This window comes from Somniosus microcephalus, chromosome 13, assembly GCF_052327205.1.
Source record: "Somniosus microcephalus isolate GS21.2 chromosome 13, FLI_Smic_1.0, whole genome shotgun sequence".
NCBI lineage: Eukaryota > Metazoa > Chordata > Chondrichthyes > Squaliformes > Somniosidae > Somniosus > Somniosus microcephalus.
This window is the reverse complement of record NC_140999.1, coordinates 1,996,961-2,010,319: the sequence shown is the minus strand read 5'-3', so window position 1 is coordinate 2,010,319 and position 13,359 is coordinate 1,996,961. Positions and strand designations below refer to the sequence as shown.

General features: G+C 64.0%; 1 protein-coding gene across 1 annotated transcript in view; it reads left to right on the top strand.

The window, feature by feature from the left end:
• LOC147107959 (paired amphipathic helix protein Sin3b-like) overlaps positions 1–13,359 on the top strand; it is a 97,351-nt gene that overhangs the window by 66,112 nt on the left and 17,880 nt on the right. The window contains exon 8 of the mRNA XM_086005976.1: positions 2,083–2,286. Within this exon, the coding sequence (XP_085862102.1) occupies positions 2,083–2,286 (204 nt within the window). The remainder of the gene's footprint in view (positions 1–2,082; positions 2,287–13,359) is intronic.

Genomic DNA, 13,359 nt, shown 5'->3' with positions numbered 1-13,359 from the left:
CCTTCCCTTCCCCCTTCCCCTTCCCCCCTTCCCCTTCCCCCCTTCCCCTTCCCCCCTTCCCCTTCCCCCCCTCCCCCTTCCCCCATTCCCCCTCCCCCCTTCCCCTTCCCTTCCCCCCCCTCCCCTTCCCTCCCCTTCCCCCCCTTCCCCTTCCCCCCCTCCCCTTCCCCCCCTCCCCCTTCCCCCCTTCCCCCTCCCCTTCCCCCCCTTCCCCTTCCCCCCTTCCCCTTCCCCTTCCCCCCCTCCCCTTCCCCCCTCCCCCTCCCTTCCCCCCTCCCCCTCCCTTCCCCCCTCCCCCTCCCTTACCCCCCTCCCCCTCCCTTCCCCCTCCCCCTCCCCCCTCCCTTCCCCCCCTCCCCCCCTCCCTTCCCCCCCTCCCCCTCCCTTCCCCCCCTCCCCCTCCCTTCCCCCCCCCTCCCCCTCCCTTCCCCCCCCCCTCCCCTTCCCCCCCCCTCCGTTCCCCTTCCCTCCCCCTCCCCCCCTCCCCCCCTTCCCGCTCCCCCCCTTCCCCCCCTCCCTCCTTCCCCCCCTCCCCCTTCCCCCCTCCTTCCCCCCTCCTTCCCCTCCCCCTTCCCCCCCTTCCCCCCCTCCCCCTTCCCCCCCTCCCCCTTCCCCCCTCCTTCCCCCCTTCCCCCCCTCCTTCCCCCCCTTCCCCCCCTCCTTCCCCCCCTTCCCCCCCTTCCCCCTCCCCCCCTTCCCCCCCTTCCCCCTCCCCCCCTTCCCCCCTCCCCCTTCCCCTTCCCCTTCCCCCCCTCCCCCTTCCCCTTCCCCCCTCCCCCTTCCCCCCCTCCCCCTTCCCCCCCTCCCCCTTCCCCCCCTCCCCCTTCCCCCCCTCCCCCTTCCCCTTCCCCCCCTCCCCCTTCCCCCCCTCCCCCTTCCTTCCCCCCCTCCCCCTCCCTTCCCCCCTCCCCCTCCCCTTCCCCCCCCTCCCCTCCCTTCCCCCCTCCCTCCCCCCCCCCTCCCTTCCCCCCCTCCCTTCCCCCCCTCCCTTCCCCCCCTCCCCCTCCCTTCCCCCCTCCCCCTCCCTTCCCCCCCTCCCCCTCCCTTCCCCCCCTCCCCCTCCCTTCCCCCCCCCTCCCTCCCTTCCCCCCCCTCCCCCTCCCTTCCCCCCCCCTCCCCCTCCCTTCCCCCCCTCCCCCTCCCTCCCTTCCCCCCCCTCCCCCTCCCTTCCCCCCCCCCTCCCCCTCCCCCCCTCCCCCCCTTCCCCCCCCTCCCCCCTTCCCCCCCCCTCCCCCCTTCCCCCCCCCTTCCCCCCCCTCCCCCTCCCTCCCCCTCCCCCTCCCTCCCCCCCCCTCCCTTCCCCCCCCTCCCTCCCCCCCCTCCCTCCCTCCCCCCCCCTCCCCCTCCCTTCCCCCCCCCTCCCTCCCTCCCTCCCCCCCCCTCCCTCCCTCCCCCCCCCTCCCTCCCTCCCCCCCCCTCCCTCCCTCCCTCCCCCCCCCCTCCCTCCCTCCCTCCCCCCCCCTCCCTTCCCCCCCCCTCCCTTCCCCCCCCTCTCTCCCCCCCCTCCCTCCCTTCCCCCCCCTCCCTCCCCCCCCTCCCTCCCCCCCCCTCCCTCCCTTCCCCCCCCTCCCTTCCCCCCCCTCCCTCCCCCCCCCTCCCTCCCTTCCCCCCCTCCCTCCCCCCCCCTCCCTCCCTTCCCCCCCCCCTCCCTTCCCCCCCCATCCTCCCTTCCCCCCCCATCCTCCCTCCCTCCCTCCCTCCCTCCCTCCCTCCCTCCCCCCCCCCTCCCCTCCCTCCCTCCCTCCCCCCCTCCCTCCCTCCCTCCCCCCCTCCCTCCCCCCCCTCCCCCTCCCTTCCCCCCCTCCCCCCCTCCCCCTCCCTTCCCCCCCTCCCCCTCCCTTCCCCCCCTCCCCCTCCCTTCCCCCCCCTCCCCCTCCCTTCCCCCCCCTCCCCCTCCCTTCCCCCCCCCTCCCTTCCCCCCCTCCCCCCTCCCCTCCCCTCCCCTCCTCGTGTGTGTGTCCCCCCCCCCCCGCTGGATTATGGGGCTCAAACCCACAACCTTCATACTCGGAGGCGAGAGTGCTGCTCACTGAGCCACGGCTGACACAGGGCTAGAGGTTCTGAGATAGTTGTTGGTGAAAGATTGTGCCTGTAATGTTTGTGTTTGGTGCTTTAGGTGAGATTGAGTTGGAGGAGTATTACCCAGCTTTCCTGGACATGGTGCGGAATCTTCTGGATGGGAACATTGAGCCCACACAGTACGAAGACACACTGCGCGACATGTTCACCATCCATGCCTACATTGGCTTCACGGTCGATAAGCTGATTCAGAACATCGTACGGCAGGTGAGTGCTGCTGGCTTCTGAGTGAGGGTCTCTGTGAGCCTGTGCCCAGTGTGCTGTGTATCTCACTGTCTCTCAGTGCGAGCCTGTGCCCAGTGTGCTGTCTCTCAGTGCGAGCCTGTGCCCAGTGTGCTGTGTCTCTCAGTGCGAGCCTGTGCCCAGTGTGCTGTCTCTCAGTGCGAGCCTGTGCCCAGTGTGCTGTGTCTCTCAGTGCGAGCCTGTGCCCAGTGTGTCGTGTCTCTCAGTGCGAGCCTGTGTCCAGTGTGTCGTGTCTCTCAGTGCGAGCCTGTGTCCAGTGTGCTGTGTCTCTCAGTGCGAGCCTGTGCCCTGTGTGCTGTGTCTCTCAGTGCGAGCCTGTGTCCAGTGTGTCGTGTCTCTCAGTGCGAGCCTGTGCCCAGTGTGCTGTGTCTCTCAGTGCGAGCCTGTGCCCAGTGTGCTGTGTCTCTCAGTGCGAGCCTGTCTCCAGTGTGCTGTGTCTCTCAGTGCGAGCCTGTGCCCAGTGTGCTGTGTCTCTCAGTGCGAGCCTGTGCCCAGTGTGCTGTGTCTCTCAGTGCGAGCCTGTGCCCAGTGTGCTGTGTCTCTCAGTGCGAGCCTGTGCCCAGTGTGCTGTGTCTCTCAGTGCGAGCCTGTACCCAGTGTGCTGTGTCTCTCAGTGCGAGCCTGTGCCCAGTGTGCTGCCTCTCAGTGCGAGCCTGTGACCAGTGTGCTGTGTCTCTCAGTGCGAGCCTGTGCCCAGTGTGCCGTGTCTCTCAGTGCGAGCCTGTACCCAGTGTGCTGTGTCTCTCAGTGCGAGCCTGTGCCCAGTGTGCTGCCTCTCAGTGCGAGCCTGTGACCAGTGTGCTGTGTCTCTCAGTGCGAGCCTGTGCCCAGTGTGCTGTGTCTCTCAGTGCGAGCCTGTGCCCAGTGTGCTGTGTCTCTCAGTGCGAGCCTGTCTCCAGTGTGCTGTGTCTCTCAGTGCGAGCCTGTGCCCAGTGTGCCGTGTCTCTCAGTGCGAGCCTGTCTCCAGTGTGCTGTGTCTCTCAGTGCGAGCCTGTGCCCAGTGTGCTGTGTCTCTCAGTGCGAGCCTGTGCCCAGTGTGCTGTGTCTCTCATTGCGAGCCTGTGCCCAGTGTGCTGTGTCTCTCAGTGCGAGCCTGTGCCCAGTGTGTTGTGTCTCTCAGTGCGAGCCTGTCTCCAGTGTGCTGTGTCTCTCAGTGCGAGCCTGTGCCCAGTGTGCCGTGTCTCTCAGTGCGAGCCTGTGCCCAGTGTGTTGTGTCTCTCAGTGCGAGCCTGTGCCCAGTGTGCTGTGTCTCTCAGTGCGAGCCTGTGCCCAGTGTGCCGTGTCTCTCAGTGCGAGCCTGTGCCCAGTGTGCTGTGTCTCTCAGTGCGAGCCTGTGCCCAGTGTGCTGTGTCTCTCAGTGCGAGCCTGTGCCCAGTGTGCTGTGTCTCTCAGTGCGAGCCTGTGATCAGTGTGCTGTGTCTCTCGGTGCGAGCCTGTGCCCAGTGTGCTGTGTCTCTCAGTGCGAGCCTGTGCCCAGTGTGCCGTGTCTCTCAGTGCGAGCCTGTGCCCAGTGTGTTGTGTCTCTCAGTGCGAGCCTGTGCCCAGTGTGCTGTGTCTCTCAGTGCGAGCCTGTGCCCAGTGTGCCGTGTCTCTCAGTGCGAGCCTGTGCCCAGTGTGCTGTGTCTCTCAGTGCGAGCCTGTGCCCAGTGTGCTGTGTCTCTCAGTGCGAGCCTGTGCCCAGTGTGCTGTGTCTCTCAGTGCGAGCCTGTGATCAGTGTGCTGTGTCTCTCGGTGCGAGCCTGTGCCCAGTGTGCTGTGTCTCTCAGTGCGAGCCTGTGCCCAGTGTGCTGTGTCTCTCTGCGAACCTGTGCCCAGTGTGCTGTGTCTCTCAGTGCGAGCCTGTGCCCAGTGTGTCGTGTCTCTCAGTGCGAGCCTGTGCCCGGTGTGCTGTGTCTCTCAGTGCGAGCCTGTGCCCAGTGTGTCGTGTCTCTCAGTGCGAGCCTGTGCCCAGTGTGTCGTGTCTCTCAGTGCGAGCCTGTGCCCAGTGTGCCGTGTCTCTCAGTGCGAGCCTGTGCCCAGTGTGCTGTGTCTCTCAGTGCGAGCCTGTGCCCAGTGTGCTGTGTCTCTCAGTGCGAGCCTGTGCCCAGTGTGCCGTGTCTCTCAGTGCGAGCCTGTGCCCAGTGTGCTGTGTCTCTCAGTGCGAGCCTGTGCCCAGTGTGCTGTGTCTCTCAGTGCGAGCCTGTGCCCAGTGTGCTGTGTCTCTCAGTGCGAGCCTGTGCCCAGTGTGCTGTGTCTCTCAGTGCGAGCCTGTGCCCAGTGTGTCGTGTCTCTCAGTGCGAGCCTGTGCCCAGTGTGCCGTGTCTCTCAGTGCGAGCCTGTGCCCAGTGTGCCGTGTCTCTCAGTGCGAGCCTGTGCCCAGTGTGCTGTGTCTCTCAGTGCGAGCCTGTGCCCAGTGTGCTGTGTCTCTCAGTGCGAGCCTGTGCCCAGTGTGCCGTGTCTCTCAGTGCAAGCCTGTGCCCAGTGTGCCGTGTCTCTCGGTGCGAGCCTGTGCCCAGTGTTCTGTGTCTCTCAGTGCGAGCTGTGCCCAGTGTGCCGTGTCTCTCAGTGCGAACCTGTGCCCAGTGTGCTGTGTCTCTCAGTGCGAGCCTGTGCCCAGTGTGCTGTGTCTCTCAGTGCGACCCTGTGCCCAGTGTTCTGTGTCTCTCAGTGCGAGCCTGTGCCCAGTGTGCTGTGTCTCTCAGTGCGAGCCTGTGCCCAGTGTGCTGTGTCTCTCAGTGCGAGCCTGTGCCCAGTGTGCTGTGTCTCTCAGTGCGAGCCTGTGCCCAGTGTGCTGTGTATCTCACTGTCTCTCAGTGCGAGCCTGTGCCCAGTGTGCTGTGTCTCTCAGTGCGAGCCTGTGCCCAGTGTGCTGTCTCTCAGTGCGAGCCTGTGCCCAGTGTGCCGTGTCTCTCTGCGAGCCTGTGCCCAGTGTGCCGTGTCTCTCAGTGCGAGCCTGTGCCCAGTGTGCCGTGTCTCTCAGTGCGAGCCTGTGCCCAGTGTGCTGTGTCTCTCATTGCGAGCCTGTGCCCAGTGTGCCGTGTCTCTCAGTGCGAGCCTGTACCCAGTGTGCTGTGTCTCTCAGTGCGAGCCTGTGCCCAGTGTGCCGTGTCTCTCAGTGCGAGCCTGTGCCCAGTGTGCTGTGTCTCTCAGTGCGAGCCTGTGCCCAGTGTGCTGTGTCTCTCAGTGCGAGCCTGTGCCCAGTGTGCTGTGTCTCTCAGTGCGAGCCTGTGCCCAGTGTGCTGTGTCTCTCAGTGCGAGCCTGTGCCCAGTGTGCTGTGTCTCTCAGTGCGAGCCTGTGCCCAGTGTGCTGTGTCTCTCAGTGCGAGCCTGTGCCCAGTGTGCTGTGTCTCTCAGTGCGAGCCTGTGCCCAGTCTGTCGTGTCTCTCAGTGCGAGCCTGTGCCCAGTGTGCTGTGTCTCTCAGTGCGAGCCTGTGCCCAGTGTGCTGCCTCTCAGTGCGAGCCTGTGACCAGTGTGCTGTGTCTCTCAGTGCGAGCCTGTGCCCAGTGTGCTGTGTCTCTCAGTGTGAGCCTGTGCCCAGTGTGCCGTGTCTCTCAGTGCGAGCCTGTGCCCAGTGTGCTGTGTCTCTCAGTGCGAGCCTGTGCCCAGTGTGCTGTGTCTCTCAGTGCGAGCCTGTGCCCAGTGTGCTGTGTCTCTCAGTGCGAGCCTGTGCCCAGTGTGCTGTGTCTCTCAGTGCGAGCCTGTGCCCAGTGTGCTGTGTCTCTCAGTGCGAGCCTGTGCCCAGTGTGCTGTGTCTCTCAGTGCGAGCCTGTGCCCAGTGTGCTGTGTCTCTCAGTGCGAGCCTGTGCCCAGTGTGCTGTGTCTCTCAGTGCGAGCCTGTGCCCAGTGTGCTGCCTCTCAGTGCGAGCCTGTGCCCAGTGTGCTGTGTCTCTCAGTGCGAGCCTGTCTCCAGCGTGCCGTGTCTCAGTGCGAGCCTGTGCCCAGTGTGCCGTGTCTCTCAGTGCGAGCCTGTGCCCAGTGTGCTGTGTCTCTCGGTGCGAGCCTGTGCCCAGTGTGCTGTGTCTCTCAGTGCGAGCCTGTGCCCAGTGTGCTGTGTCTCTCAGTGCGAGCCTGTGCCCAGTGTGCTGTGTCTCTCAGTGCGAGCCTGTGCCCAGTGTGCTGTGTCTCTCAGTGCGAGCCTGTGCCCAGTGTGCTGTGTCTCTCAGTGCGAGCCTGTGACCAGTGTGCTGTGTCTCTCAGTGCGAGCCTGTGCCCAGTGTGCTGTGTCTCTCAGTGCGAGCCTGTGCCCAGTGTGCCGTGTCTCTCAGTGCGAGCCTGTGCCCAGTGTGCCGTGTCTCTCAGTGCGAGCTGTGCCCAGTGTGCTGTGTCTCTCAGTGCGAGCCTGTGCCCAGTGTGCTGTGTCTCTCAGTGCGAGCCTGTGCCCAGTGTGCTGTGTCTCTCAGTGCGAGCCTGTCTCCAGTGTGCCGTGTCTCTCAGTGCGAGCCTGTGCCCAGTGTGCTGTGTCTCTCGGTGCGAGCCTGTGCCCAGTGTGCTGTGTCTCTCAGTGCGAGCCTGTGCCCAGTGTGCTGTGTCTCTCAGTGCGAGCCTGTGCCCAGTGTGCTGTGTCTCTCAGTGCGAGCCTGTGCCCAGTGTGCTGTGTCTCTCAGTGCGAGCCTGTGCCCAGTGTGCTGTGTCTCTCAGTGCGAGCCTGTGCCCAGTGTGCTGTGTCTCTCAGTGCGAGCCTGTGCCCAGTGTGCCGTGTCTCTCAGTGCGAGCCTGTGACCAGTGTGCTGTGTCTCTCAGTGCGAGCCTGTGCCCAGTGTGCTGTGTCTCTCAGTGCGAGCCTGTGCCCAGTGTGCCGTGTCTCTCAGTGTGAGCCTGTGCCCAGTGTGCTGTGTCTCTCGGTGCGAGCCTGTGCCCAGTGTGCTGTGTCTCTCAGTGTGAGCCTGTGCCCAGTGTGCTGTGTCTCTCGGTGCGAGCCTGTGCCCAGTGTGCTGTGTCTCTCAGTGCGAGCCTGTGCCCAGTGTGCCGTGTCTCTCAGTGTGAGCCTGTGCCCAGTGTGCTGTGTCTCTCGGTGCGAGCCTGTGCCCAGTGTGCCGTGTCTCTCAGTGCGAGCCTGTGCCCAGTGTGCTGTGTCTCTCAGTGCGAGCCTGTGCCCAGTGTGCCGTGTCTCTCAGTGCGAGCCTGTGCCCAGTGTGCCGTGTCTCTCAGTGCGAGCCTGTGCCCAGTGTGCTGTGTCTCTCAGTGCGAGCCTGTGCCCAGTGTGCTGTGTCTCTCGGTGCGAGCCTGTGCCCAGAGTGCCGTGACTCTCAGTGCGAGCCTGTGACCAGTGTGCTGTGTCTCTCAGTGCGAGCCTGTGCCCAGTGTGCTGTGTCTCTCGGTGCGAGCCTGTGCCCAGTGTGCTGTGTCTCTCAGTGCGAGCCTGTGCCCAGTGTGCCGTGACTCTCAGTGCGAGCCTGTGACCAGTGTGCTGTGTCTCTCAGTGCGAGCCTGTGCCCAGTGTGCTGTTTCTCTCAGTGCGAGCCTGTGCCCAGTGTGTCGTGTCTCTCAGTGCGAGCCTGTGCCCAGTGTGCCGTGTCTCTCAGTGCGAGCCTGTGCCCAGTGTGCTGTGTCTCTCAGTGCGAGCCTGTGACCAGTGTGCTGTGTCTCTCAGTGCGAGCCTGTGCCCAGTGTGCTGTGTCTCTCAGTGCGAGCCTGTGCCCAGTGTGCTGTGTCTCTCGGTGCGAGCCTGTGCCCAGTGTGCCGTGACTCTCAGTGCGAGCCTGTGACCAGTGTGCTGTGTCTCTCAGTGCGAGCCTGTGCCCAGTGTGCCGTGACTCTCAGTGCGAGCCTGTGACCAGTGTGCTGTGTCTCTCAGTGCGAGCCTGTGCCCAGTGTGCCGTGACTCTCAGTGCGAGCCTGTGCCCAGTGTGCTGTGTCTCTCAGTGCGAGCCTGTGCCCAGTGTGTCGTGTCTCTCAGTGCGAGCCTGTGCCCAGTGTTCTGTGTCTCTCAGTGCGAGCTGTGCCCAGTGTGCCGTGTCTCTCGGTGCGAGCCTGTGCCCAGTGTGCTGTGTCTCTCTGTGCGAGCCTGTGCCCAGTGTGTCGTGTCTCTCAGTGCGAGCCTGTGCCCAGTGTGCCGTGTCTCTCAGTGCGAGCCTGTGCCCAGTGTGCTGTGTCTCTCATTGCGAGCCTGTGCCCAGTGTGCTGTGTCTCTCAGTGCGAGCCTGTGCCCAGTGTGCTGTGTCTCTCAGTGCGAGCCTGTGCCCAGTGTGCTGTGTCTCTCATTGCGAGCCTGTGCCCAGTGTGTCGTGTCTTTCAGTGCGAGCCTGTGACCAGTGTGTCGTGTCTCTCAGTGCGAGCCTGTGCCCAGTGTGTCGTGTCTCTCAGTGCGAGCCTGTGCCCAGTGTGCTGTGTCTCTCAGTGCGAGCCTGTGCCCAGTGTGCTGTGTCTCTCAGTGCGAGCTGTGCCCAGTGTGCTGTGTCTCTCAGTGCGAGCCTGTGCCCAGTGTGCTGTGTCTCTCAGTGCGAGCCTGTGCCCAGTGTGTCGTGTCTCTCAGTGCGAGCCTGTGCCCAGTGTGCCGTGTCTCTCAGTGCGAGCCTGTGCCCAGTGTGCTGTGTCTCTCAGTGCGAGCCTGTGCCCAGTGTGCTATGTCTCTCAGTGCGAGCCTGTGACCAGTGTGCTGTGTCTCTCAGTGCGAGCCTGTGCCCAGTGTGCTGTGTCTCAGTGTGAGCCTGTGCCCAGTGTTCTGTGTCTCTCAGTGCGAGCCTGTCTCCAGTGTGTCGTGTCTCTCAGTGCGAGCCTGTGCCCAGTGTTCTGTGTCTCTCAGTGCGAGCCTGTGCCCAGTGTGCTGTGTCTCTCAGTGCGAGCCTGTGCCCAGTGTGTCGTGTCTCTCAGTGCGAGCCTGTGCCCAGCGTGCTGTGTCTCTCAGTGCGAGCCTGTCTCCAGCGTGCCGTGTCTCAGTGCGAGCCTGTGCCCAGTGTTCTGTGTCGCTCAGTGCGAGCCTGTGCCCAGCGTTCTGTGTCTCTCAGTGCGAGCCTGTGCCCAGTGTTCTGTGTCTCTCAGTGCGAGCCTGTGCCCAGTGTTCTGTGTCTCTCAGTGCGAGCCTGTGCCCAGTGTGCTGTGTCTCAGTGCGAGCCTGTGCCCAGTGTTCTGTGTCTCTCAGTGCGAGCCTGTGCCCAGTGTTCTGTGTCTCTCAGTGCGAGCCTGTGCCCAGTGTGCTGTCTCTCAGTGCGAGCCTGTGCCCAGTGTGCTGTGTCTCTCAGTGCGAGCCTGTGCCCAGTGTGCTGTGTCTCTCAGTGCGAGCCTGTGCCCAGTGTGCCGTGTCTCTCAGTGCGAGCCTGTGACCAGTGTGCTGTGTCTCTCGGTGCGAGCCTGTGACCAGTGTGCTGTGTCTCTCAGTGCGAGCCTGTGCCCAGTGTGCTGTGTCTCTCAGTGCGAGCCTGTCTCCAGTGTGTCGTGTCTCTCAGTGCGAGCCTGTGCCCAGTGTGCTGTGTCTCTCAGTGTGAGCCTGTGACCAGTGTGCTGTGTCTCTCAGTGCGAGCCTGTGCCCAGTGTGCTGTGTCTCTCAGTGCGAGCCTGTGCCCAGTGTGCTGTGTCTCTCAGTGCGAGCCTGTGCCCAGTGTGCCGTGTCTCTCAGTGCGAGCCTGTGACCAGTGTGCTGTGTCTCTCAGTGCGAGCCTGTGCCCAGTGTGCTGTGTCTCTCAGTGCGAGCCTGTGCCCAGTGTGCTGTTTCTCTCAGTGCGAGCCTGTGCCCAGTGTGCTGTGTCTCTCAGTGCGAGCCTGTGCCCAGTGTGCCGTGTCTCTCAGTGCGAGCCTGTGCCCAGTGTGTCGTGTCTCTCAGTGCGAGCCTGTGACCAGTGTGTCGTGTCTCTCAGTGCGAGCCTGTGACCAGTGTGCTGTGTCTCTCAGTGCGAGCCTGTGCCCAGTGTGCTGTATCTCTCAGTGCGAGCCTGTGCCCAGTGTGCTGTGTCTCTCAGTGCGAGCCTGTGCCCAGTGTGCTGTGTCTCTCAGTGCGAGCCTGTGCCCAGTGTGCTGTGTCTCTCAGTGCGAGCCTGTGCCCAGTGTGTCGTGTCTCTCAGTGCGAGCCTGTGCCCAGTGTGCTGTGTCTCTCAGTGCGAGCCTGTGCCCAGTGTGCTGTGTCTCTCAGTGCGAGCCTGTGCCCAGTGTGCTGTGTCTTTCAGTGCGAGCCTGTGACCAGTGTGTCGTGTCTCTCAGTGCGAGCCTGTGCCCAGTGTGTCGTGTCTCTCAGTGCGAGCCTGTGCCCAGTGTGCTGTGTCTCTCAGTGCGAGCTGTGCCCAGTGTGCTGTGTCTCTCAGTGCGAGCCTGTGCCCAGTGTGCTGTGTCTCTCAGTGCGAGCCTGTGCCCAGTGTGTCGTGTCTCTCAGTGCGAGCCTGTGCCCAGTGTGCCGTGTCTCTCAGTGCGAGCCTGTGCCCAGTGTGCTATGTCTCTCAGTGCGAGCCTGTGACCAGTGTGCTGTGTCTCTCAGTGCGAGCCTGTGCCCAGTGTGCTGTGTCTCTCAGTGCGAGCCTGTGCCCAGTGTGTCGTGTCTCTCAGTGCGAGCCTGTGCCCAGTGTGCCGTGTCTCTCAGTGCGAGCCTGTGCCCAGTGTGCTGTGTCTCTCAGTGCGAGCCTGTGACCAGTGTGCTGTGTCTCTCAGTGCGAGCCTGTGACCAGTGTGCTGTGTCTCTCAGTGCGAGCCTGTGCCCAGTGTGCTGTGTCTCTCAGTGCGAGCCTGTGCCCAGTGTGTCGTGTCTCTCAGTGCGAGCCTGTCTCCAGCGTGCCGTGTCTCAGTGCGAGCCTGTGCCCAGTGTGCTGTGTCTCAGTGCGAGCCTGTGCCCAGCGTGCTGTGTCTCTCAGTGCGAGCCTGTCTCCAGCGTGCCGTGTCTCAGTGCGAGCCTGTGCCCAGTGTGCTGTGTCTCAGTGCGAGCCTGTGCCCAGTGTTCTGTGTCTCTCAGTGCGAGCCTGTGCCCAGTGTTCTGTGTCTCTCAGTGCGAGCCTGTGCCCAGTGTTCTGTGTCTCTCAGTGCGAGCCTGTGCCCAGTGTGTCGTGTCTCTCAGTGCAAGCCTGTGCCCAGTGTGCTGTGTCTCTCAGTGCGAGCCTGTGCCCAGTGTGCCGTGTCTCTCAGTGCAAGCCTGTGCCCAGTGTGCCGTGTCTCTCAGTGCGAGCCTGTCTCCAGCGTGCTGTGTCTCTCAGTGCGAGCCTGTGCCCAGTGTGCTGTGTCTCTCAGTGCGAGCCTGTGCCCAGTGTGCTGTGTCTCTCAGTGCGAGCCTGTGCCCAGTGTGCCGTGTCTCTCAGTGCGAGCCTGTGCCCAGTGTGCCGTGTCTCTCAGTGCGAGCCTGTGACCAGTGTGCTGTGTCTCTCAGTGCGAGCCTGTGCCCAGTGTGCCGTGTCTCTCGGTGCGAGCCTGTGACCAGTGTGCTGTGTCTCTCAGTGCGAGCCTGTGCCCAGTGTGCTGTGTCTCTCAGTGCGAGCCTGTGCCCAGTGTGCTGTGTCTCTCAGTGCGAGCCTGTGCCCAGTGTGCCGTGTCTCTCAGTGCGAGCCTGTGCCCAGTGTGCTGTGTCTCTCAGTGCGAGCCTGTGCCCAGTGTGCCGTGTCTCTCAGTGTGAGCCTGTGCCCAGTGTGCTGTGTCTCTCAGTGCGAGCCTGTGCCCAGTGTGCTGTGTCTCTCAGTGTGAGCCTGTGCCCAGTGTGCCGTGTCTCTCAGTGCGAGCCTGTGCCCAGTGTGCCGTGTCTCTCAGTGCGAGCCTGTGCCCAGTGTGCTGTGTCTTTCAGTGCGAGCCTGTGCCCAGTGTGCCGTGTCTCTCAGTGCGAGCCTGTGCCCAGTGTGCTATGTCTCTCAGTGCGAGCCTGTGCCCAGTGTGCTGTGTCTCTCTGTGCGAGCCTGTGCCCAGTGTGCTGTGTCTCTCAGTGCGAGCCTGTGACCAGTGTGCTGTGTCTCTCAGTGCGAGCCTGTGCCCAGTGTGCTGTGTCTCTCAGTGCGAGCCTGTGCCCAGTGTGCTGTGTCTCTCAGTGCGAGCCTGTGCCCAGTGTGCTGTGTCTCTCAGTGCGAGCCTGTGCCCAGTGTGCCGTGTCTCTCAGTGCGAGCCTGTGCCCAGTGTGCCGTGTCTCTCAGTGCGAGCCTGTGCCCAGTGTGCGGTGTCTCTCAGTGCGAGCCTGTCTCCAGTGTGCTGTGTCTCTCAGTGCGAGCCTGTGCCCAGTGTGCTGTGTCTCTCAGTGCGAGCCTGTGCCCAGTGTGCTGTGTCTCTCTGTGCGAGCCTGTGCCCAGTGTGCTGTGTCTCTCAGTGCGAGCCTGTGACCAGTGTGCTGTGTCTCTCAGTGCGAGCCTGTGCCCAGTGTGCCGTGTCTCTCAGTGCGAGCCTGTGCCCAGTGTGCCGTGTCTCTCAGTGCGAGCCTGTGCCCAGTGTGCTGTGTCTCTCAGTGCGAGCCTGTGCCCAGTGTGCGGTGTCTCTCAGTGCGAGCCTGTCTCCAGTGTGCTGTGTTTCTCAGTGCGAGCCTGTGCCCAGTGTGCCGTGTCTCTCAGTGCGAGCCTGTGCCCAGTGTGCTGTGTCTCTCAGTGCGAGCCTGTGCCCAGTGTGCTGTGTCTCTCAGTGCGAGCCTGTGCCCAGTGTGCCGTGTCTCTCAGTGCGAGCCTGTGACCAGTGTGCCGTGTCTCTCAGTGCGAGCCTGTGCCCAGTGTGCCGTGTCTCTCAGTGCGAGCCTGTCTCCAGCGTGCCGTGTCTCTCAGTGCGAGCCTGTACCCAGTGTGCTGTGTCTCTCAGTGCGAGCCTGTGCCCAGTGTGCTGTGTCTCTCAGTGCGAGCCTGTGCCCAGTGTGCTGTGTCTCTCAGTGCGAGCCTGTGCCCAGTGTGCTGTGTCTCTCAGTGCGAGCCTGTGACCAGTGTGCTGTTTCTCTGTGCGAGCCTGTGCCCAGTGTGCTGTGTCTCTCAGTGCGAGCCTGTGCCCAGTGTGCTGTGTCTCTCAGTGCGAGCCTGTGCCCAGTGTGCTGTGTCTCAGTGCGAGCCTGTGTCCAGTGTGCTGTGTCTCTCGGTGCGAGCCTGTGCCCAGTGTGCGGTGTCTCTCAGTGCGAGCCTGTGCCCAGTGTGCCGTGTCTCTCAGTGCGAGCCTGTGCCCAGTGTGCCGTGTCTCTCAGTGCGAGCCTGTGACCA